The sequence below is a fragment of the Carcharhinus amblyrhynchos genome, chromosome 12, assembly GCF_965287045.1.
Source record: "Carcharhinus amblyrhynchos chromosome 12, sCarAmb.v2.hapA, whole genome shotgun sequence".
Taxonomy (NCBI): domain Eukaryota; kingdom Metazoa; phylum Chordata; class Chondrichthyes; order Carcharhiniformes; family Carcharhinidae; genus Carcharhinus; species Carcharhinus amblyrhynchos.
The window spans coordinates 31,739,897-31,765,244 of NC_137335.1; the positions used below are offsets into that span (position 1 = coordinate 31,739,897).

At 39.2% G+C, this 25,348-nt stretch overlaps 1 protein-coding gene across 8 annotated transcripts in view; it reads right to left on the minus strand.

Annotated features, from left to right (window-relative positions):
* The window catches only part of arid1b (AT-rich interactive domain 1B), a 557,854-nt gene that overhangs the window by 52,493 nt on the left and 480,013 nt on the right, over window positions 1–25,348 (minus strand). For 6 of the 8 annotated variants that reach the window (XM_080200334.1, XM_080200331.1, XM_080200329.1 and 3 more), the window contains 4 exons: window positions 12,012–12,124; window positions 11,324–11,482; window positions 7,557–7,763; window positions 5,072–5,276 (listed from right to left, as the gene is read on the minus strand). In XM_080200334.1, the coding sequence (XP_080056460.1) occupies window positions 5,072–5,276; window positions 7,557–7,763; window positions 11,324–11,482; window positions 12,012–12,124 (684 nt within the window). The remainder of the gene's footprint in view (window positions 1–5,071; window positions 5,277–7,556; window positions 7,764–11,323; window positions 11,483–12,011; window positions 12,125–25,348) is intronic. The other 2 variants (XM_080200332.1, XM_080200335.1) reach the window with 1 other exon arrangement.

The window sequence follows — 25,348 nt, forward strand, 5'->3', positions numbered from 1 at the left end:
CAGTGGAATTACTTATGGAGTGAAGCATCTTATTCTCACAATTATGCCAGAACAGAAAAAATTGTTGGGTCTCGTCTGGCTTCAAAATGTACGTTGAGGTGCAGGTCAAGGACTGTAGCATGGATAATTGGGATGTAGGGGGTAGCCAGGGGGCAAGCTAAACACTGAACTAAGTATGGGGGAATATAACTATCAGCGCTGTTGTGCTGAGTGAATTTAACATGATGAGTGCTGGGGTGACTAAAAATTGAAAATGAGTCCTGCAATATACACAAAATCCCAAATTTGAAATGTTGTTATTTTTAAATGCTGTGAATGTGCACTCCTATTATCTGATATGGTGGGTGCTGTACATTTGACCTGCCTTATTGGAAGCTGTTATACATTTAAAAGGGTTGCAGGTTGCTTTAAGAGCTGATCACATGATTTGATGGTTATGTAATTGGGTGTTGCAGGCTGCTGTTTTGCTTTCAGTTTAGACTCTGCAGAGTTCTTTCAATAAAACTTGTTGCATGGTACTTTGAATCTAAGTGTGCAAACAAAACTTTTTCTTTGTTTAAAACCCACAGGGCTTAAAGTTAGGATATTACCAATGCTTAGTTAGCTGTTTACAGCTGAAAAATATGGTACTATTTTGTGCCTGATTTTCTGGGCCCATCTTTTCAGAAGGGGAGAAGAGGAACAAAACTGATGTAAAGAAATGAGGAAACTAGGGTAACAATACTATCACAGACTACTGGCTCTATGACACAAAGCCACTGTACAAATCCTGATTGTAGAAAGTCTGAGAGCCAATCAGTAGTTTTATAATGATGTAGAGATGCCAGCATTGGACTGAGGTGGACACAGTAAGAAGTCTCACACCGCCAGGTTAAAGTCCAACAGGTTTATTTGGTATCACAAACTTTTGGAGCGCTATTCTTTCAGCAGGTGAGTGGAGACGTAGGTGCACAAACACAGTATATATAGACAGAGACTCAATTGAGTGACAATGGTTGGAATGAGAATCTTTACAGATAATCAAGTCTTTACAGATACCGGCAATGCAAGTGGAAAGAGGGAATAATCACAACCTGTGATTGTCCCTCTCTCCACTCGTATTGTCTGTAACTGTAAAGATTTGATTACCTGTAAAGACTTGCATTCCAACCATTATCATGCAATTGAGTCTCTGTCTATATATGCCGTGTTTGTGAACCCACCTCTCCACTCACCTGATGAAGGAGCAGCGCTTCGAAAGCTCGTGATACCAAATAAATCTGTTGGACTTTAACCTGGCGTTGTGAGACTTCTTACTAGTTTTGTAATATTAGTTAATCTAGGCATAGAACAACTCAGGTCTGTTTTTAATTACAAGTTTCTGATAGTTTAAAGGAATCAAAACAATTAGCAGTAGACCACACTAATACTCTGTGTCAGAAATCCAAATGTTTAATGCACCCACACTCCATTTCATCCTAAAAAGTAGCAATAAAAAAAAATCATAATACATTTAACTATGGAGTTTTGCCAAGTGCTGTTGATATGGTAGCAGATGCAAATTGCGCCAATAATTTTTAAACTGTGAAACCTTAGCAATATGTAACCTGCATGACTCTTGGTTGAAAGAGAAACTTACTACTGACAGCTATCAATGTTGATCTGTAAACAGCTGCAATGAGATGCACAGCAGCTATCTTGGGTGACTGTCATTCAATCTGCTCTTTCTTAGTATGTTGTAAATGAGAGCATGATTATGGCTAGAGAGTTTGGGTGCAAAGTCAGATAAATAAACTGCACAGGTATTGGAACAATGTGAATAGGTTAAAACGTACATTGACAGAGAAATCACATCCACTACTGTTGTTTATCCAATGCAATGTTTACATGCAGCTTATTTTACACCATCAGTTAAGGTGTATAGGGAAAAGATGCTCCAAAGAGGTTCAAAGAGAAAGAAGAACTTGTGACCTATTTTCTGTGAGAAAATGGGCTTGTTTCAAATGAGGAGCCACTATGAAATGCATGAAAACATCAGCTATTCGTTCTGTTACAATCACCTCATTGAATATGAATTCCACGTGTGTTTTGAAGCATGGCCAGATGCAGCAGGTGTCAGTGTTGTTTTGTTAACAAGGAAACAAAGTATACATTTATCATTCTCCCTTGTCCCCATAGCAGGAAACCCTTCCACGGAGCCAAAATAACCCAGCCTACTACTACTGCACCTGCAACTCACAACATATTAACCTGCTTCCAATTGTGTATATTTGTAGAGCACAGACTAGCATTCTTCACAGACTCTAAACACTGTTACCACAGAGGATGGCAACATGTATATACACAGTGACATCCTCAATCTTTGTTCAAATATAATTAATTTAACTTCTGGAATGATATGAGCCCTAAAAAGGAATATACTTTATAAACATTTCATTGTAAGAACATAAGAACATAAGCAATAGGAGCAGAAGTAGGCCATCTAGCCCTTCGAGCCTGCCCCGCCATTTAATAAGATCATGGCTGATCTGTCGTGGCTCAGTTCCACATTCCCGCCCTCTCCCCATAACCCTTAATCCCCTCTCTTATCAAAAACCCATCAACCCGCGTCTTAAAAATATTTAGCGAGGTAGCCTCCACCACTTCAACGGGCAGAGAATTCCAGAGATTCACCACCCTTTGAGTGAAGAAGTTCCTCCTCAACTCCGTTCTAAACCACCCCCCCCTTTATCTTGAGGCTGTGCCCCCTAGTCCTACTATCCTTTCTGAGCGGGAAGAGTCTCTCCACCTCTATCCTATCCATCCCATTCATCATCTTATACGTCTCAATGAGATCTCCCCTCATTCTTCTAAACTCTAACAAGTACAAGCCTAGTTTATTCAGCCTCTCCTCATAGCTCAACCCCCTCAACTCTGGCATCAGCCTAGTAAACCTCCTCTGCACTCCCTCCAAGGCCAAAATATCCTTGCATAAGTACGGCGCCCAAAACTGCACACAGTACTCCAGCTGCGGCCTCACCAATGCCCTATACAGCTGCAGCAAGACATAGAACATAGAACATAGAACATAGAACATTACAGCGCGGAACAGGCCCTTCGGCCCACAATGTTGCGCCGACCAGTCTTATTTTTAAAAAAAAAACATTGACCCACTAATCTAAACCAATCCCTTTTCGTCCATAAACCTATCCACCAATCTCTTAAATGCCCCCAAACTAGGCGCATTTACAACTGCAGCAGGCAGGGCATTCCAGTCCCTCACCACCCTCTGGGTAAAGAACCTGCCCCTGACATCCGTCCTATAACTACCCCCCCTTAATTTAAAGCCATGTCCCCTCGTGCTAGAGGGACATGTTAGTAAAGCACACTACTGCTTTTCTAACCTCTCTTCCCTCTACAGGTCCTTAAACATACTGTTGCCTCCCAAATCTATGTCCTTTATTCTTAGGACTGCATGTCTGAACCCCTCTGTTTGGTTTTCCATCCTGCCACAGTAATGAAACAGTTACGAAAATCACAAAAATGACATCCTTTGCAACTGTAAACCTATCCCTTGTTGTTCTTCTTGATCTGCCTACATTCTTTGACATGATGGACCACACAATCTTCCTTCACCGCTTCTCTGCTGCCTGCCAGTTGTGCCAGAACGGCGCTCATCTGATTTCATTCTTTTCTATCCGAATATAGAGAGAATCATCTGCAATGGCTTTTCTTCCTTTTTGAGCACCACAACCTCTGATGGCCCACAACTCATCTCCCTGCTGCTCCTTGGCAATATTATCTGAAAACAGCATTGGTTTTCACATGCATGCTGACAGCACACACCTCTACATCACTATCACTTCCCTGAACTCCTTCCTGTCCAAACTGTTTGTCCAGTACTAGACAAGTAGAAACTTCTGCCAAATAAGTAGTTAAACTCAAAAATCATTGTCTTTGGATCCTACTACAAACACCCTTCCCATACCACTTATTTCACCCCTATTCTTGGCAATCGTCTCATGCTGAATCCTAATTGTTACTAACCTTGTTATCATATTTGATCCTGAGAAGAGCTTTTCATTACATATCTCTGCATCATCCCCAACCCCTAGTTCCACTTCTGCAATATCACCCAACTTCACCCTTGCCTCAGCTCATTTACAACTAAACTCTCATCCATGTCTCTATTGCCTCCAGACTTGACTTTTCCAATGCACGTGGCTGGTATCTCACAATCTACCTAAACTCATCCAAAACTCTGCTGCCCATGTCCTTATTCATCGTGTTGTACTCTACACTGACCACATTGGCTCCCTTTAAGCAAAGCTTCATTTTAAATTCTCATCCTTCTTTTCAAATCCCTTCATGGCTTTGCCCTTTCATACCTCTGTAGTTTCCTCCAGCCCTATGAACCTTTATCTGTGATCCTTTAATTCTTGCCTTCTGTGCATCTCCAATTTTAGTCGCTACGTCATTGGTGACATTGACTTCAGCAGTCTAAGCCTTAATCTATGGAATAAACACCCTAAACTCCTCTCTTTCCTACTTTAATATTGCCCTTAAAATCTACCTCTTAGACTAAGTCTTTGAACATCTGCTTATGTTGTTCATAATACTTTATAATACTCATGAAGCATCTTAGAAGAGAATAGAGTCCCAACAGTACAGGAGGAAGCCATTCAGCCCATCAAATCTGCACCAACTCTTGCCAGGCTCACCCAATGATCCCAATTATTTACCCCACTAACCCCCTAACCTATATATGTTGGGACACTAAAGGGCAATTTAGCATCACCACTCAACCTAATCTGCACAACTTTGGACTGTGGGAGAAAACCCATGCAGACATGTGAACAAGTAAACTTCACACAGATAGTTACTCAAGGCTGAAATCAAGCCTGGGTCCCTGGGGCTGTTAAGTAGCAGTGCTAACCACACTGAGCCACTGTATTGGGCTATATAAGTGCAAGTGGCAATAAACAAGGAAGCAGGAGCTACAAAAAGCCATCAGTGCAAATGTTTTCTCTCTGTAGTTTACAAGAAATTGTATTTAAGCTAACAGTGAAAACACAAGAACTTTATCAGAACCCCAGTGCTAGCTAGTACTCACCTGGAGAAGGCGGCTGTATCTTGGGCTGTTTTTTGGATTCAGCAGAACTGAACATCTCAGGAGGGGGCTCCTCTCCACGCTCAATCTTACATTCAAAGGCAAACAGGTACTGAATGTACTGCTTCTTTAGTGAGCTGGCTGCACTGCTTGATGTACCTACGCTCAGGGCTGTTGCCAGCTCACGCCATTTTTTGTTTTTGTTAACCTAGAAAAAGATATTAAAATCAATGAGAATCTGATTGAATATTTCCAAACACTTCTGAGAGTCCAGTGCATTTTCAAAGTAGAACTTTAGGAATTGGATTGTGCTAGGGTCGAGGGGAAGTGGGGAACAGAAATTGTAGAAGAATATAAAGCTCAAGAGTCACAACATGGAGAATTGGAAACTCCAGTTGCCTAAAGCTTTGACTCACCTAGATTAGTAGTCTTATTTAATCAGACTAACTAGTTGGCATGCTGTAAGCAAGATGGTCCCTATTTTTTGGGTGAAGGGATAGAAAGAAACAGGCAACTGACTTTATTTTTTCTTTAATAAGTTTAGATGCTCAAAAATCTGGCCTTCAAAGCTTATGGAAGGAGGGGCGTTCCTTTCCAGTTTTATCTTTTTATTATTTATTCCTCATTACATTTTTAATAAGCATACCCTGGAGGTCTTTAGGAATTTCATTAAAAAAGATATTGTGGCTTTGTGTCTCTGCTATAGTTCTGCCCAGATTCAAACGGAATGGCACTGAAGGTCATGGAGTTTTAAGTGTAATGATTTGTCCTTGGAACCAATTGGGGGTATGCACGAATGTCCACACTAGATCAAAAAATCCAGATGACTGAAGTAATCAACTATTTTTCACAAAATTAGCCACATCCTACAGTTGAAATTCTGAGTTTCAGTCAAATGCAAATTATTTGGGGAGTAACTCTGTGCCCACAATGTAGGGGTCCAGGCACCAGTAGTCACATTAATTCAGCAGCTGTCAGCTGAAGAATGACCGAGATCTCTTAATCCTGTCACTACAATTTATTTAAAATGTTTTCAATTCGTGTAAACTGATCTGCCCTAGGTACATGAAAGACCTGTGCCAGTGGACAAATAAAACCACATAGTGTGTTCTGTTCTGTTGCAGGCCCAATACTCAATTTTTAAGTGCATTACCTCATAATTTTTGGCTTCACTCTGATGGGTTGTTGGTTTCTATGTGATCACTCCACAATTCCCCTGACCCCACCACCAGCAACACTGAGACCCCCCCCCCAATCGGGTATCCATCATGATTTTGTATGTTTAATTATGCTTCCCGTTTGTGCAGGGGGAATTTTACACACGGGCTTACGCTGAGGAGTTTGTGCAGAAGCTTCAGCATAAGTTCACCTAGGCAAAACTGTTCCGTGTCCAACTCATTCTGTGTGCATTTTACCAGTTGTGACCTTAGCAGAAATTTCATGCCACAACTCCCAAGACATTGCTGTAGTGAGGTTCAACAACACACCAATGCACAAATTAATATACACATAATAATCGCCAAGCTCCAGGGAATTCAATATAATGAGGTATCTAATGGAAAGCAGCAAAGGACACATTTTACAAAACACGTAACAATAATTGGTCATTTATTAGTTAGCACAGATGCACAACAAAAATATCATAACTATAATTTGCAGAATACCTTTTTAATTTCATATATTCATTGATGTTTTACAGCACAAAAGGAGGCCATTCGACCCATTGTGTCTATGCCAATCAACAATGATCTGACTACACTGATCCCATTTTCCAGTGCTTGGCCATAGCCCTGGATGTTATTGCAGTGCAAGAGAATATCTAAATACGTCTTACATTTTATGAGAGTTTTTGATTCAGACTCCCACCACCTACTGGGTAAAAGAAGTTTCTCAAATCAAGTGGAAAAAGTGCCTTCCTATCCACCTTATCTACACCCTTCATTATTTTATACCTGTATCAGGTACTCTCCCAACCTTCGCTGGTCCAAGGCAAACAGCCCCAGCCAATCTAATCTTTCTTCATAGCTCAGACCCTCCAACCCAGGCAGCATCCTGGTATAATTCCTTTGCACTCTCTCCAAAGTAATCACGTCCTTCCCATAACGTGGTGACCAGAATTGCACACAGTATTCTAGCTGTGGCATTATCAGCATTTCATACAGTTATATAGTGAGATTACTGGAATGCTGTGAAATCTACCTGCATATATAGATACTAATGCAGTGGTCAAGTAGTCAGGAAAACAAACCTTTGATGTAGAATTTATTCCTTGCCCCTTTCCTATATTGCAGCAACATTCTTTGAAACATTTTGAATGTTACATTGTTAATTATTAGGGTTAAGATTAATGGACAGCCATTTATGCACATGTTCAGCTTGCATCAATTTGCAAAAAAAGCATCTTTCGTGACACAAAAGTTTAAATGTCAGTCAAAACCTAACCAACAAATAATTGTGAACCACCAAAACTGTGTTGCTCTCTGCCTACCTGTGCCAAGCCACCAATTTCCTTAACACAAGTGTAAAGTCGGTAAAGGTCCAATGGCTTCTTGCCCACAGCAGGTAAAGTGATCACTGGTGTTCCTCTTTCTTCCATGAAGGACAGGTAACGATCTATCCATATCTTGCGCTCCTGTTCACTCCCTAGCTCATACAGCTTGGTTATCTTCTCACCAGTTGTGGAAGAGTTTGATTTCTGCAATGAGCAGGCACAATCAAGGAAGAAATACAAAGAGCCATTTTTCTAATTACAAAAAGTGGTCTAACTTCCTGAAATAACAAACAGTAAGGAATGAAGGCTAGTTCTGGCATTAATTAGATAAATAAACATCCATTATTGTGCTTCCAGTCTAATTCTCAAAGATCTCTCACTTCATTAGTGTAACAATCAGAACTTTAGCTCAGTAATTCAGGTGCAAGGCCAACAAAAATCTTAAATACTTATCTGTCATTAACTGTTCACCATCTAATAATAAACTGTTATTATCAAAAGCAGTGACAAATTTAACTGTCTCAGTCTAGGTCATATCCATTTCCAAACTGATTCGGTATCATAACAGAAAATGCTACTAAAATTATTAAAATTGTACTTTCTTTTCACTGTGCTGAAGTTCCGATCTGTTGGCTCAATTAAAGCAAATGCAATTTTTTTGGGTCAGCCATGTGCTGTGGCCACCCAGTCATATGAGCAACAAACTTATGATTTGGATATGGATTACTTCACCATTCTAAATTCAATGGAAACATAAACATTTTGTACTTCAGTTTTTTCAAACTGAGACTCTTTATTCAGAGGTCTATTACTTGAATACATCAGCTATGATCGACAAAACTTATTAATCACTGGATATTTGTGTTATGTAAGTCAGTTGTGAATGAACAACATGGAAATAATGCGCTTCTTTGGTTTGGCACAGCTTGAATTTTCCCTCCACATAAAACTAGATCTAGGCTGATAACTTCTAAAATATATCTTTATAGGCTTGATCAGGAATTAAAAAAGTAATCATCTAACAATTAAATACTTGAATATAGGTAAAATTGAATAAGTAGTGATGAACTATGCTGTAGGATACACATGATTAACCTAAGTTACAATTTCATTTTTGACTGAAAATTACTATAGCTACCGCAGCATCTTTGCTTTGTTGTGATGAGGTAGTAGACTTTGCTTATTAAACATGCTAGGGGGATAAAATTACTCTTCAGAGTAGCAGCAGAGGGGTGAAAGTAATGTCAATGGAAAAGAACACTGGGTGGTGCAAGAAGGACTGCCAATTCACTATCGCCATTTTGTGCAACCGTTGAAGACCAATTTCACCTCTGCCATCTCACTTTGACTCAAAATATTAGTGACAAACAAGAAGTGAAATTGAAATTGATGCTTTCATATAAATTGCAACAGAATATTAGACCCATCAGATCCAGTTAAAAGGACAGAAAGTAAATCCCTACATATTCTATGCTTTATGGTAGTTTTAGCTGAAGAGATTAATCTAAGATGTAGGCTAAAAATATTCTTCAATGTGTTTTAACTGTTGAACATTTTTTATTTCACAGAGAGCTACCATTAAAAGCATCTTTAAAAACAAATTGGAGTTATGAAGCTTATTATGTAATATTATGATGATATCCATCACTGAACATAGAACAATATACAGCTATTTTAAAAACCAAAAGTTCAACACAAACATTTATATATATACATATATATATCTCCATAAAAACTCTTTCCCTTAATGGCATATAGGCTTTTTTCCAAAACAAAGGGCTGTCTCAGTTCGTCCTGAATATTATTTATACGCTTCAAAATTTCCTAATGTAGGACTGTGAAATTTAGTCCTGAACGAAGTTGAATCCCCTCTTCTCCAGAAGGCACCAACTTCTACAGAAACTCAGTTCAGTTCAAGTGAGGCTAAGTGGTAAGGATTAGCAGGGTATGTTAGCGTGGAAAGGTCTGTAGCTGAGACTAACTCAAATTATTTCCAATGCGTAAACATGTGCACTATCCACTGGGCATTGTTAATCCCTGTGCAGCAGAAACCTGGCTGCTTTTCTCTTCCTCTAGTTTAAGAGGCTACATTTAATTGTGGTGTCCAAAATGTAGCCATGAGGCTAAGGTCAGCTATCACAGGGCTGACTGGGAAATTAAAATCATCACTGTTCTGTACGGGGCAGTGTTAAATTAAGAAGTATTTTTACTCAATTAGCCACTGCAACTCCAAAATTGATTAATATACAGATGTCCAGAAGGAATCAACAGGGTTTCACAAAAGACACTTAACAAGAATGGATGTGGACACAATCTGCTGGTTTTGATGGAAAATTTGTTAGGAGGTAGGAGGGGTAGAGGTAATAGATATGTGTTCAAATTGGCAGGATATCATAGAATCCCTGCAGCGCAGGAGGAGGCCATTTGGCCCATTGGGTCTGCACTGACAACAACCCCACCTAGGCCCCATTTGACCTGCTAATCACCCTTGACACTAAGGGCCATTTTAGTATAGCCAATGCATGTCTTTCGCACTGTGGGAAGAAACCCACAGAACATGCAAACTCCACACGGTCACTTGATGTTGGTATTGAACCCGGGTCCCTGGCGCTGAGAGGCAGCAGTGCTAACCACTGTGCCACCATGCTGTTCATAATTGGTGGCATGTTGAAGGGAACACAGGCTCTCAACCTTTTACTGTAAGCAAATTTGATAAAGGAAGATTGAGCTGTGTATTAGTTTGCTGACAAAATATCACAGTAAATAGTGCAGACTGGAGCAGAATGTTACACTGAAATATTGATAGATCAAGTGAGAGGACAAAATAGTGGTAAATGGAGTGCATTGTGGGGGAAGTGTGACATCATCTGCCTTGGTCTGTAGATAGATCAAAGTATTTTCTAAATTGAGAGAAGCTAGGATCAGTGATGCGCAGAGGGATTTAGAGATCCAAGTACAGAAATCAGTAAAAACTAGTGAGTGAGTATAAAAATAATTGGAAAATCTCAAGCAGGTTGGAATACAAAAGGGGTAGGTGTTACATTAAATCTGTATAGGCCTCAGCTTAGACCCCAGCTGGAGTACTGCATTCAGTGTTTGTCATCAGAATTCTGATAAAGGATCATTCAGCCTCGAAACTTTAGTTCTACTTTCTCTCCACAGACACTGGCCGGGATTTTACGAGCCTCACCCAGGTGAGGCTCGTAAAATCTCGTCCGAGACCAATGGAGAATTGCATTCTGCTAGCCTCGTCTGCCTTGATTCCGAGGTGGACAAGGCGGTAAGATATTGGCAACTGTCTGACCTGCTGAGATTTTCCAGCATTTTCTGCTTCTATCTGAATGGCACAACAGGAAGAAGACATGGTGATAATATAGAAGAAAATAGCCATTTTTATTTATTTATTATTTCTAGAAATAATTATACTAAACAAATGATGCAATGAGTTTTAAATTTTTCAAAAGAAAATGTGGAATGGTTGAACATTTATGTATTTACATGTAGTCAAAGAGCCTCCAGTCTGTGCACCTTGGGTAAATCTCTAGATATATTGTGGTCCATGGTTAATATTATGACTGACTGCCATTTTCTCCGGGGAAGGAACGATATGCAGCACCATTACGAAAGTCAATCACTAATCAGCTGTTACCATATTTAGCAGATTACAACGGGATTTCAAACACATTTTCTTTTGCTTTAAATGATTTTCAATATAGCACACAAACATTACAAAACATACAGGTTAATAAAACAGCACCACTTACAGGACTTGATGGAGTCTTTGGCCAGCCTGGGCTGCTAATGCTATCACTTTCATCTCCATGCAATGAGGAGATGCTAGTAGAGCTTGGGGACATGGGGGAAAGGATTGGAAGGTTGCCTGAGGTAGGGGGCTGAGAAATACTCTGAAAGCTGTAGCTATCCTGTGGTAGCGGGACAAAAATACAAGAAGGGCAGGGCAAGGTTCATTCAAAAGAAGAAAAAATGTTAAATCAACTTTAACTTACAGGTATAAACAGTCACATAACATTTATAATTGGTATAAATTTGGAAAATTGCTGGAGCCACCATGCTTAATTTTAAGCTTAAATGAGATGCTTAGCACATGAGTTTTCCCCGTGAAGGAAGTCATTTACCCAGTTTTACAAAAAAGCCAAAAAAGCAAAATACCAAGAGCCTTTGCTGCCGCAGCAAGGAAGCCATGACAAAGAGGCAGAGAAAACGGCTGCAGTTTATAAAACTAGGCAAGCATCTCTCTAACACCTTAAAGCCAAATTTGCCACCGTTTTAAGTGCCTTTAGAACCAATAAATTTCAGATCCATTTGGAATGGAGGGATAGGACGCTTAAAGGGAAATGACATGCAGAAGGTAGAAACAGAGGCTGAAAATCAAATGATATAAGAGAGCAGACTTGTTCAGCCAAACCAACACCATCCATACTGGAGAAATACCTTAGACTTGGTCTCAGTTGGAGGCAGCCCTTCTTCTTTGATGTCTAATTTCTGAGGTACTTGCAGTTTGGAATCGCCTTGTGTCATCAAGTCTGCTCCAAGACCCATTGAAGCTACATACATAAACAATTTGCAGAACTAAAATTAATCCTAAAATGTATATGCAAATCTCATTCAAGTTTAATACTGAAAACTAACAGACAAAAATACATAATTGTTGCTTCCAAAATGTGTTAAAAAAAGTAATTCATTCATTACTTTCCACTCTTTTCACTACAGCCTGATTGAAATTTCAATCATTCAGACCCCTGAAAGTATCAACAGCAAACTGCAGGCATTCTGTAAATAAACATTGTGAAATTGACAGCAGAGATCATAGACCCAAAGTTATCAATCAAGCAATGTTTTCCGTGGGGCTCAGGTATTTTTTAATACTCTCATAGATGTTAATTTTTCAGCCAAGAATACATAACATGGCTTGGATGAGAGCCCAGACAACCATTTAAGTGATAATTTTATTGATAATGTAAAGGCCTCTGAGGTGCAGTGAACCATGACACATTGAAAAGGTAGCCTGACTCCGTGAAAACTGTGGAGGGCTTGGCATTCCTATCTCCGCAATGGAGCCAGCTAGGTTGGGAGTACAGGAGGTGGGATTTTTACCTAAACCAGCTTGTGCCGTTGAAAGGCACTCCGGAAAATCTAACACACTCTAGGATTATGAAGTTAGGCCTTATAGGCCTTATGAAGTTAGGTTGAGGGAGCTGGGACTCTTCTCCCTGGAGAGACGAAGGTTGAGAGGCGACCAGATAGAAGTTTATAAAATGTTGAGAGGAATAGATAGGGTGGATTCTCAGAGGCTATTTCCCTGGGTTGAAATGGTCGCTACGAGAGGACACAGATTTAAGGTGTGGGGAGGCAAGTACAGAAGTGATGTTAGGGGTAAGTTTTTCACTCAGAGGGTGGTGAGTGAATGGAATCGGCTGCCGTCAGTGGTGGTGGAGGCGAACTCGCTGGGGTCTTTTAAAAGACTTCTGGATGAGTATATGGGATTTAGTGGGATTGGGGATTATAGATAGGTCTATGAATTGGTAGGTGTTAATGTGATCGGCGCAACTCGTGGGCCAAAGGGCCTGTTTGTGCTGTAGTGTTCTATGTTCTATGATTAGAATCAGGAATCCTGGAATTTGGATCCAGGGGCCATTTTAAAAGGGTTCCATAGTCATCCCAACTTGGTGGAAATTCAGGCTGTTGTTTCCCTTCACAATTTAAAAAAAATCAAATGTACTTATAAAATTGAGCTTGAAAAGTCCTATATTAATTTTTAAAATATTCAAAAATTAAAATGGTCCTATAACTAAGAATGGTCATCATCTGTTGAGGTACAACCGACATGAATGATCATACTGATGACATCACTCCAGTTGGACCTGAGCAATAAACCTTTTTCTAAAGTTCAACTATCACCTGGGTGTAATATGGATTAAGTAAACCAAAACTGATAGTCACATAGTGTTCAGTGAGCAAATGTTTTAATTCCAAATATGATCCTGATCTAGTAATTTAGGAGGACTGTATTGAAGTATGAAAGTTGCTGGGTCATGGTGCACTAACAGCAGAGCGGAACTATCAGTATTTAAAAAGTGTTGTGTCCAAAACAGAAGATCCAGTCTGGCATATATAGACATGGTTATCAACCAATTCCCACTATACTCGTGCATTCAATTTGATTTCTAAAATTTCTAGGCCTGGTTGTTTGAAACAGCAGTCATGCTTAGTTTACAATACTGTCTTATTTTGCTTATACATATATAAGCTCCACATCCTCAAGAACCTGTCTAACTCCCTTTAAAATTATTTACGGAATTAGTTTTCACCAGCTTTTCAGGTATTACTTGAGTGGAAGTAATATGTTGTCTAGATTCATTGCCACTGTACTAGTTTGTCAGTGAATAACTGGCATCATCTGTAGCAGTTGACTTCCTAGGCCAATTCAAGCTACCGTCTTGGATTAACGACAAGAAGTTGCGTGGAAGAATTCAGGATTTCAAATAAAGTTAGAAAGTTGTCTCAAGAATGCTTAATGTCATCACTGAAGCAGTCCACCAGTTACATTCAGGTGGTCAAGATGGTAGTGATTTCAACAGACTGGGTTTAACTGAAGATTTCAAATGCCATTTTGTTACTGGGCAGAATAATCTTGATTGTTAAAAATAAAAAAAAATTTAAAGGAAGATGACTATGCACAAGTTTGTCTAGAGGTGGCACTATGAATCAGTGTGGATGGCAGTGAAGAGGCCTTTTAGCTTGGATAGCATATTTTGTATATTTCTAAAACACATACACACAACTGCAAACAGAGTTTTGTCAGCAATAATTCCCTCGCTGACTGGGACTGTGTGTGTTGACAAGAAGGACTCCTGAATGTTAGGAGATGAATGAAGTGTTGAAACATTATACAGTTATATATTAATAATATTGGCTTCTACATCACAAATATTCAGCTGTGATTTGGAAAATGTGTGCGCACTTTTAAGCGACTTCGATCAAGTCAAGCTTAAAATTTCAGTTAAGGCACTGCCATCAAATAGTAGTACACAAAATATTTTACAACAATTCAAAACTCATATAAACCCAAAATGCAACTGCAGAGAACACAGGTAAATGTCAGTGTGGTTTTGGCAGACTGGACCCTGGACCTCTAGAGATATTTGCAGTCTTGGCAAACTGATGCCACAGATCTTGCCAGCTTATTCACCAGAGCCTTGCTCTCTGGCTGATGTAATTAAAATTAATCATTTTGTAAAACATGTTCTTACACAGGTGCACAGTGTAATCATTTTGTAGTGGCTAATCTGTGAATGGATTTTGCATTAGCTTTATTTATTTTTCTTTTCAGATTTTGACAGAATGCTGTGTTTGTTCGTCATCTAATGAAAGCACATCAAGCTAGATGAAGCAGTTTCCACAGCTGCATTTAAGAAACATGTCTGATACCTCTGAGATTTAATCCAGGGAATCAAACAAATTACATTGAATTTATACAGTGGAATCCTGAAAAACCTGCTGCAAAACTTAAACTAGGGTTTTACCAATCAATTTACGCTGAGTTGAAATCCTCACAAAAAATGTTTTGTTTTTAATTAGAATTGCACCACTAAAATAAAAAGCAAAATACAGTGGGTGCTGGAAATTCGAAAGAAAAATAGAAAAACCTGGAATGACTCAGCTGCTCTGACAGCATTTGTGAAGTGAGAGAGTTAAAGTTTGAGTCCGCATGACTCTTTTCAGAGCTTACTCTGAATTCGTACCTTACCCCAAAAAGGAGTAATACTTCTGAGAACTGTGCCACTTTGCTGGAAGAGCCCAGTATTTTGAAAATTACGATGAAGATAAAACAGCAGCAATTAGAATATATGGATTAAGTGCTAGCAAACTGAAATCTTATAGACATACAAGCATAAACTGCAGATTACAACATATAATAAGCCTTTTTCAAACATTTTTTGAAATCAGGGCTATTGTAGATGTTTAACTCTTAATGTTCAAATAGTTAATACTTCATTAACTTTTCCATTAAAGCATATGGCTGAAATGTATAATTGCCCAATTAGCAGATCTGTTATCAATCAGTAACATTACTGATCATTGTAATTCCTGATTTAAGATTGCCACAGGCAAGATAATTTGTTGGCAAATTCAATCTGGTCTCAACAAGAATTGGCCCATAATTAGAACAGTACAGATACCACCCAACATCTAATTTGAAGATATGTATAACATTCCATTCACAGCAATATTCCAATTTTATGCTGAAGGTACTTAAACCTATTCCCTCTAATTTAGTATCTTTACTTTATTAGCATTTAATTTACTTTCACTTTGTGGGGAAGCCAACTTGGCCAACAACTTTCTTTTTTTTAAAAACCTGACTTGGGACTAAGTCTAGCCTGATTTATGGCTAATTCAGGTGGTACATAATAATATGCACATAAACAAAACAGAAACTGATCACCTTATGGTCCAGTGGATAAGCATCATCTGGTGTAACTGCAAGCTACATAATCCGGGCAATCAGAATTTTGATCTAACCTCTGGCAAAGTTATGGTTAACTAAAGTAAGAAAGAGTTGCCTCTTTACTATGGAGTGAAAAATAAATCAGCCAAGGATCCTGCCCATAGATATCTGATAAATCCTGTTGGTTTGTTTTTATTGTTAGTATGGCTGACCTAAGCATAGCTGATTTATTTGGTGACCACTTTCATGCCTTAGTGACGGCATGTTTGGTCAGTTCTAGCAGCAGCATAAGGAGAATGGTGTTCTGGATTCCCCAGGCTGAGATGGTATGGCATTTGTTGCAGTGAATGAGGCGCAAAGCTTTGGAGGTGATGTGCTTAAAAATGTTGACAGTGAAGGCATTCATGACACACAAAGACTTGGACAAAGTCCTGATTGAAGGGTGAATCTGGCTCAGCATCTGAACATATAGGTAGAGTAGCTTTGCTTCTGATTCCTCCTCTATTTCTTGGGCAGTTTCTTCTGAGTACTTTGGTGCCTTGCAGGTGACACCATTCTTAGCTGCAGCCACCACCTCTGACTCCATTCAACTCTGACAAGCTCAAATGTGCACACATGGGCCACTGGCAGAGAACAGTTTCAGAGTCCACAGCTGAACTTAACCAACAATCACCTGATATTACTCATCAAGAAACAAAATCAAAGACACTGCACAAACATAAAGGATGGCCAGGTAGTCAAGGTGGGCTGTGGATTTGCCTCTAGAAAAGCCCATGCCTCCAGAAAAAAATGCTGGAATAAAAAACTGTATGAAAAGTTCAATACGTGTGTTAAGAAATATTTTGTATTTTGAATAACCAGATTAGATGTGTGATATATACATGTACGTATTTCTGTAACACAAAACAAATTCTATTAAAATTTACTGCACAATTTATACCTTTCCAATTCAAAATCATATTTATGAACACCATCCTACACAAAACTGAGTCATTATAGCAGAGATTAATTTATTACTAACAAACACCTTTTTCTGGAGAATCTGCTGAGACTTGTAAAGCTCTGCTTTCACTGTCCCCTTCCCCTCCCTTTAAACAGTTATGCAAATTGAAAATTACTGTACAAAAATAAACCCTGATTGAACTGGTACAAAGTATGGTTTGAATTAAAAGTTATTTTGGTAAATGTCTGTGACTGGTTATATATATTCCTTTGAAGGATGCATGCATCTGTTTTGTAAGTATAAATTTTGTTCTCTTACAGAAAAACCACAGAGCCTTGTGTGCAAAAATGTAAGTAGTCCTGACAGCATGACATGCTACCTGTAAGAGGAAACTCTATAGTTCAAAAATCCTTCCGGGCAGCATAGGTTAACCTCAGGTTCATTAAAGTAAGAAAGAGTACGAAAACAAATCAGTGAGAGGATTACACATCCAGTTTTCACAAACCTGAATCTAAACTGTGTTGTTCAGCCTGAAAATTAGCTGAGTCAGACTTTTTACTGGAAGGTCGTAGGTTCAACAGCCAGAACTGATGATTGCTCAGATCTTGCCCCTTTTAGTTGGGTAAATTTAATCAGCTGATAGATTGCTTGGATGCATGATCAGCAGAACTAAGAGTTGCACTGTTTCTTATAGTGGGAGAGTCAGGATGGGTGATGATGCCGTTGAAAGCTAAAATCCTCACTTCTCCACTAATCAATCACAGGATTGTTACAGCACAGAAGGATGCCATTTGGCCCATTGTGTTTGCAACATCTCTCTGAATGAGCAATTCACTGAGTGTCATTCCATGCCTTCTCCCTGTAAATTTGCACATTCTTCTTTTTCAGATAACAATCTAATTCTCTTTCGAATGCCTTGATTAAATCTGCCTCCATCACACTCTCAGTCATTGCATTCCAGGCCTGAAACATTTGCTGTGTGAAAAAGTTTTCCCTCATGTGGCTTTGACATCCTTTGCCAATAACTTTAAATCTGTACCTTCTCATTCTCGATCCTTTCACAGTTGGGAACAGTTTCTCTCTATCTACTCTGTCCAGGCTCCTTGTGATTTTGAATACCTCTATAAATCTCATGTCAGCCTCTTCTTGAAGGAAAATAGTTCTAACTTCTCCAATTTATCTTCATAACTGAAGCTCTTTATTCTTAGAACATTCTCATGAACTGTTTTAGTGATCTCTCCAATGCCATTATATTTTCCATAAGTACGGCATCCTGAACTGGATACAAAACTGCAACCGAGGCCGAACTCGCATCTCAACCAAGTTCAGCACAACCTCTTTGCTCTTTTGCTCCTATTAATAAAGCCTAGGATACTGTATGCTTTATTAACCACTCTCTCAATATGTCCCACCATCTTCAATGACTTATGCATATGGACACTCAGACCCCTTTGCTTCTGTGCCCCCTTCAGAGTTGTATCCTTTACTTTCAATTGTCTCTCCATGTTTTTCCTACCAAATATATAACATTGACAGTAAACATGGCGAAGTTCATCAAACCTGTGCAAGCTTTTTTTGATTTGATTTATTATTGTTACATGTATTAGTATACAGTGAAAAGTATTGTTTCTTGCATGCTACTGCAAACAAAGCAAGTGTTACAGTCATATCTGGGATGTAGAGAAAGAACAACTTAATATAAGGTAGGTCTGTTTCAAACTCTGATGGCAGCAGGGAAGAAGCTGTTCTCTAGTCAGTTGGTACACGTCCTCCGACTTTTGTATCTTTTTCCTAGTGGAAGAGAGTATGCCCAGGGTGTGTGGTGTCCTTGATTATGCTGGCTGCTTTTCCGACGCAGCAGCAAGTGTAGACAGAACAGACGGGGTGCTGGTTTGTGTGATGGACTGGGCTTCATTCACGATCCTTTGTAGTTTCTTGCAGTTTTGGACAGGGCAGATGCCACACCAAGTTGTGATACAATCAGAAAGGATGCTTTCTATGGTGTATCTGTAAAAGTTGGTGAGAATTGTAGCGGACACATTAAGTTTTCTTAACTTCCTGAGAAAACAGAAGTATTGGTGGACTTTCTTAACTATAGCGTCAGCTTGGAGCTACCAGGACAGGTTGTTGGGAGATGTGGGCATGTAGAAACTTGAAGCTCTTGACCATTTCTACTTCATCCCCATTGAGGTAACAGGAGCATGTCCTCCATACGTTTTCTTAAGTCGATGACTATCTCCTTCATTTTACTAACATTAAGGAAGAGGTTATTGTTGTTGCACCATTTCACCACATACTCTTTTTCCTGTACTCTGTCTCATCATTGTTTGAGATCTGACCCACTACACTGGTGTCATCAGCAAACTTGAAAATCGAGTTGGAGGGGAATTTGACCACACAGTCATAGGTGTATAAGGGGTATAATAAGGGGCTGAGGACACAGCCTTGTGAGGAACCCGCTATTGAGGATTATCATGGAGCGTATCCATTCTTTCTGACTGGTAGGGAATGTGTAAAGGCAGATTGACAGATGGAATCTTGATTTGGCAGCAGGTGGGGGAGGAGACAAAATACAATAAAGTGTTATCCCTTTTTCAATTGAATATGATAAAATTTAAATTTGCCTTTGTACATGGAAGATCAATCCATTTGTGATCTTTGGACACTGAGGGCATTTAAGAAGCAGAACATCAATAAACAGGTTACTGCAGAGAGTTATGTACCATTCTGCAGATAAATGATTTGCATGAAATACAGATGAATCTTGATCAGTGCATTACTAACTTCTTATTTGTTTCAGAGTTTCTCCATAACAAAAGGAACTGGGAATACTACAGTAGCAGTTGGGCCAGGTGTAGGCTTTTTCCAAGCTTTTAATGAAATGACAGTGATCAAACAAGGTACAACATCCCTAAACTTTGTAACAATGAGATCTTAGAATTTTCAAAGAAAGCCAGTTTTCCATACATTATGATAGCTATTAAAACCCGTATTTTGGATTTCCCAGACGTATTACTCAAATCACAAAGAAAGTTGATGTACTAAGTCCCCACGTTAAATTGTCTCTTTCAGCATCCTTCTGTTTCAGTGTCAAGGATAGAATGGGGCTAATATGCATGTTGTATATTTAAATAGTTGCATGACTACTTTAAGGGCTAGTTAATCTTAATGGTACTATCATTAGATTGTTCCTGTACTGTTTTAGTTTGTACTCTGTGCAAGCAAAAGCTCTAGAATAAATCTGTTGTTAGTTTGAATCTATGTGCGCAAACCACATCTTTGCTTTTTGTTTAGAACCCACAACGCCTCAGAGTTAGGACAACACGAAAAGAAAATTGACATGAGTTAGGATTTTGTTTCATTGAGAAACAATCCTAAGTAGAAGCAAAAACATTGTGGGTCCTCTTGCTCTGAATATTTAGAGGCTGGATAAAACAAAACACGATTAAAGATTGAAGTGACAGTGCAGGGAGACCAAGTAAGTAGGATGCTCTCTGTGTGGTTTTAAAAGAGGACTTTTTCTGATCAGCAAAAGCTGAAATTCCAGACAGTATCTGGTATATTAAAAAAGAGATGCTTTACTGTATGGCTGGAGTCATTTGAAAAAAAACATAAAGTCAATGGTCTCCAGGGTATAAAAGAATGTACAAGGGAGACAGTAAAAAACAATACAGAACAGTCTCAAGTCAGTAGTGTCTGCAAGAGAAATGGCACATCAATTAGGTTCCAGGGGCCTTTTCAATGAAGAAACTGAATCATGGAATTCTTATGCTAAGTGGTACTTATTTGCCAAGCAAATACAATTGCATTTATGAGTTGCTTGTACAATAGGAGCTAAAACTTCCAATTTGCTCCAGTACTTGGGTAGTCCAGCAAAGCCAGGAACCAAAACTTACAATGACTTGACAAAAATCCGTGAAGAGCATTATTCTCTAAAACCATTGGAAGCATCACGTAGAAGACAAAAGCAATGTGTAGTTTGAGGTAACCTTAAAAATGCTGGCACAACACTGTGACTTTGGTGAGTTATTTATTATAAGATGCTCTTTGAGATTGTTTAGCTTGTGGGCTCCAAAAAGATGCTACTCAAAGAAGATTGCTTAAGGACTATGCTTTAACTTTGAAGACAGAAGTAGAAATCACAACATTGATAGAATTGGCTGCTACAGGTTTCACAATTTGGTGCAGGAATTAAGCTCTACAAGCTTTCAACTGCCCATAAGAAGTCAAAACGGCAACAAGCATATCAGAGATGTACCAAAATAGGCTATTCATTGAGTGAATGCTGGAGCAAGAATAGTTTCTGCAAGAATTGTGGCAAAATGGGTCATATTGCAATAGCTTGTTGGGCTTTTCCTGAAGAATATTCAGAAGAATAATTTACATACCTTCTAGAAGAACAAATTGCATTCTACAAAAAGAATGAACAACATGGAAGAACAGGATTACAACAATGAAGAGGAGAATATCCAAAACATGATGAAGAGTTCCAACTGAATGTCTTATACATACAGGGTGAATCACATAGATTCTGCGTGATTCCAAAGTTAAGTGGACAACCTATTAGGATGGAGGTTGATACTGAAGCTGTTGTATCTTCATCACCTCACAGCATCAGGGAACTGGGTTCGATTCCCATCTTGGGTCTTGTGCAAACTCTACACAGACATTCTCCCCATGTCTGCGTGGGTTTCCTTCAGGTATTCTGGTTTCCTCCCACAGTCCAAAGTTGCGCTAGTAGGTGGATTGGCTGTGCTAAATTACCCCTTAGCGTCATGGGAGCTAACTAGGGCAAAAGCATGGAGTTATGGGGATAGGACCTGGGTGGAATTGTGGTCGGTGGAGACTCGATGGGCTGAATAGCTTCCTTCTGCACTGTAGGATTCTATGATTGTATGAGATTACATACCAACAAAAGCTGAAACGTCTTCCTTTAAAACGAGCTGATATGGTTAAGGATATACACAGAAGAAAAAGTTTATTTATTAGTCACAAGTAGGCTTACATTCACACTGCACTGAAGTTGCTGTGAAAATCCCCTAGTTGCCATACACTGACGCCTATTTGGGTATACTGAGGGAGAATTGAGCATGGCCCATTCACCTAACCTCCACATCTTTGGACTGTGGAAGGAAACCAGAGCACTAGGAGGAATCCCACACAGACATAGGGAGAACAAAACTCCACACAAAAAGCGACCCAAGCCAGGAATCAAACCTGGATCCCTGATGTTGTGAGGCAGCAGTGCTAACTATTGTGCCACTGTGCCACCCCAATTGTGCTATTAAAAGGTTACATCACAGCCAATGTAAAGTTGAGTGAACAAACAGTTGAATTGTCTGTCTATGTAGTCTGTGATTATCTCCCAGATAGAGCTGGGAAATTATGTTTGAAGAAGATAAAGCTTAACTCAAATGCTGTCAACAGATTGACTGATGCCAAAACAGCCCTACAGCACTCTGGATAAATATAAGAGTATATTGGAAGAGACAGCTGGCTCAATGAGGAGAGTTCAAGTGAAATTCATTCCAAGGGCAAAGAAGAATTAGTGCGACTTGTTAATACTGGTGTGTTAGAGCCAGTTACAATGTATGACTGGTACCGATTATGAAACCGGATGGTTCAGTTTTTATTTCTAGTGATTTAATACAACCATGAATCTATGTTGTTTACTGATCATTATCCACTTCCATGAATTGAAGATTTGTTTGCAGGGTTATCATTTGGGCAGGAATTCAGCAAAATGAATATTTCACAAGTATATTTTCATATGAATAAAGCTGCTGAATCTCAACCATTTATCATCATTACTCAAAGATCTTTTCCACTGATTGCCTTTTGGAATAACATCTGCACCAGTCCTATCCAAAGATCGATAGATCAGGTTTCAAGTGGTCTCTCTGATGTACAATATTACCTTGACGATATTCTAATTACAGGGCATAGTGAACAATAGCATTTGAATATTTAGAAGGAACATTGGAACTTCTTCAAGCACATGGTCTCTGTATCAAGAAAAGTGTTACATTTTCCAGATACCAGTCCAGTTTTGAGTCATTACTGATAGTAAAAGCCTACCATAAAGCACCTAAAAAGTTTGGAAGCATCCCGTCTGAAGAATGTCATACAACTGAGGTCCTATAAAGGTCTAGTACATGACTATAACAAATTTGTTCCTAACTTAGTAAATTATGAAATGGCTTTAACAATGTAGCTATGTGTGAAATTGGCATGGGACTGGACAACAGAATGTGAGAAAGTATAGAAGTATATCAATGGTGCTTTTCAGAAGTTTTAAGTGTTGGTTTATTTTAATATAAAGATATCATTACTGCTTGCTTGCACTGATTCACCTTATGAAGTGGGGCAATAGTTTCATCTGTTTGGGAGAAGAATGATCAATACCTTTTGCTTCACATCCTCTTGACTGGTGCTGGATCTAACTATGCACAGCTAGAAAAAGAAGCATTGAGTGTAATATCTGGCATACAATAGTTCCAGCATTATTTATAAGGTCGTCATTTTACATTGACCCATCATCAAACCTTAACTACTATTTTTGGGCTGCTGAAAGGCTAGCTTTCTGTTAGCTGCTAGCTAATTGCAAATATAGCCACTGATCTTATATGCATATTCTTACGATATAAAGCACATCAATCAGAATGCCATGCAAATGCTGATGCACTGTCATACTTACCTTTACCTATTGAACAGAGACCAATTAGTTTTGCTAATCTTCTTTATTTTTTGCAAATAGATCCTTTGCGTGTGTCAGCTTCTCAAGTTCAGTGATATACTTGTAATGTTCCCATGATGGGGAAGGTGATGGATATGGTATTGAACAGAACGATAGCTGGAGTGCATAGTTCACATCCTGAAAGCTCAAGTTGGTGTGGTCAAAGGTGGGTTTCTATTGTGGGGAATCCAATTGATCAGTCCTCCGAGTCTGTGTGCAAGAGTTCATGAACAATCACTTGAAGGGCATCTTAGTATAGTCTGGATGAAGGAATTAGCAAGTAATTAATTTTGCTGGCCGGGTCTGGATGCGCAGATTGAAGAAAAAAATGGGACAGTGTCAATCCTGTGCACGAATAAGAAATACATCTCTGTTGTCTTCTTTATACCCTTCAGGTTGGCCTAAAATGTCATGGCAATGATTGCATGTGGACTTTGAGGTTCGTTTGAGGGTTACATGTTCTTAAAGTGGCCAGAAATTATGAGATCTACTAAAACTGAACAAATCATTGACAAACTTGACGAAATTTTGCAAGATTTGGTAAACCGGAACAGATTGTTAATTATGATAGTTCACAGTTTACTTCGCAGGAGTTTGAGGATTATCTCAGGTTAGATGGTTTTCAGCATTTAGAATCCACATTTTATATGTCAACCAATGGATTAGCTGAAATGTATGTACAATCCTTTAAACATTCTTTAAAAGCTTCAAGATAGCAACATTTGTTATCATGTTGTATGAATAGCTCTTTGGCATCTTATAAAAACATTACTTGTGTGATTACCCCAAGTTCACCTGCATGATGACTCTTAAAGTTGAGAACTATGTTCTCAAAAAATCTCAAGCAGCTAGACAAGATGCAAGGGCAAAACAATACTCATTTCAAGAAGGACATTGAGTATTAGCACATAATTATGCCACAAATCAGAAATGGGTACAGCCATAGTTTTAAAAATAACAATTCAATCCAAATGGTGAACAAATTTGGCAACGCCATGTCATCTCAAAATCATTTCTCACAATCTTCTCCAGAAGTATCAACTTCTTTAGTCCCAGTGTTGTGAGTACTGCTTTGGAAGACTTAGTTGAATCTGATTGTGTCTCTGCTACAGAGTGAACGAGATAGACTTAATTCCAAGAGAAGAAGTGAATACTGAAGTTCCAAATCATACTTTTAGGGTCAAGGGCAACCAAATTCCAGAACTTCATACTCAACCAAGGTGTTGTCCTGATTAGCTTTCTTATGGACTGTCAGAGTGCTCTCTCCTGTTCACTGGCTTTCTCTTGCACTTTGACACTTTCAAGCTCCCTGCTTCCCCTCGCAACCTTCCTGCTTGCCTCCATGATGCTCCACTCCTTTCTGGACTTTCCCATTGCTGTTCCTTCCCTGCTCACTGCTTCCTTTGCTGACTCTCCCATTTGCTGCTTCCTTCCTAGTCGTCCTCCCACTTCCCTCCCTGGGAAGCTGCTTGCCTCCCAACCCTGGCCTGACACTGCTGCTTCCCTCCTGACCATCCCACCCACCCACCCTTTCCGTCCCACTTAATCTGACCCTCCTGAGCGTTGCTTCTCTACTGTCTTCTCTCCCACTCACTGCTTCCCTTCCGACCCCCGCTTCCCTCCCAATCTTCACAATCACC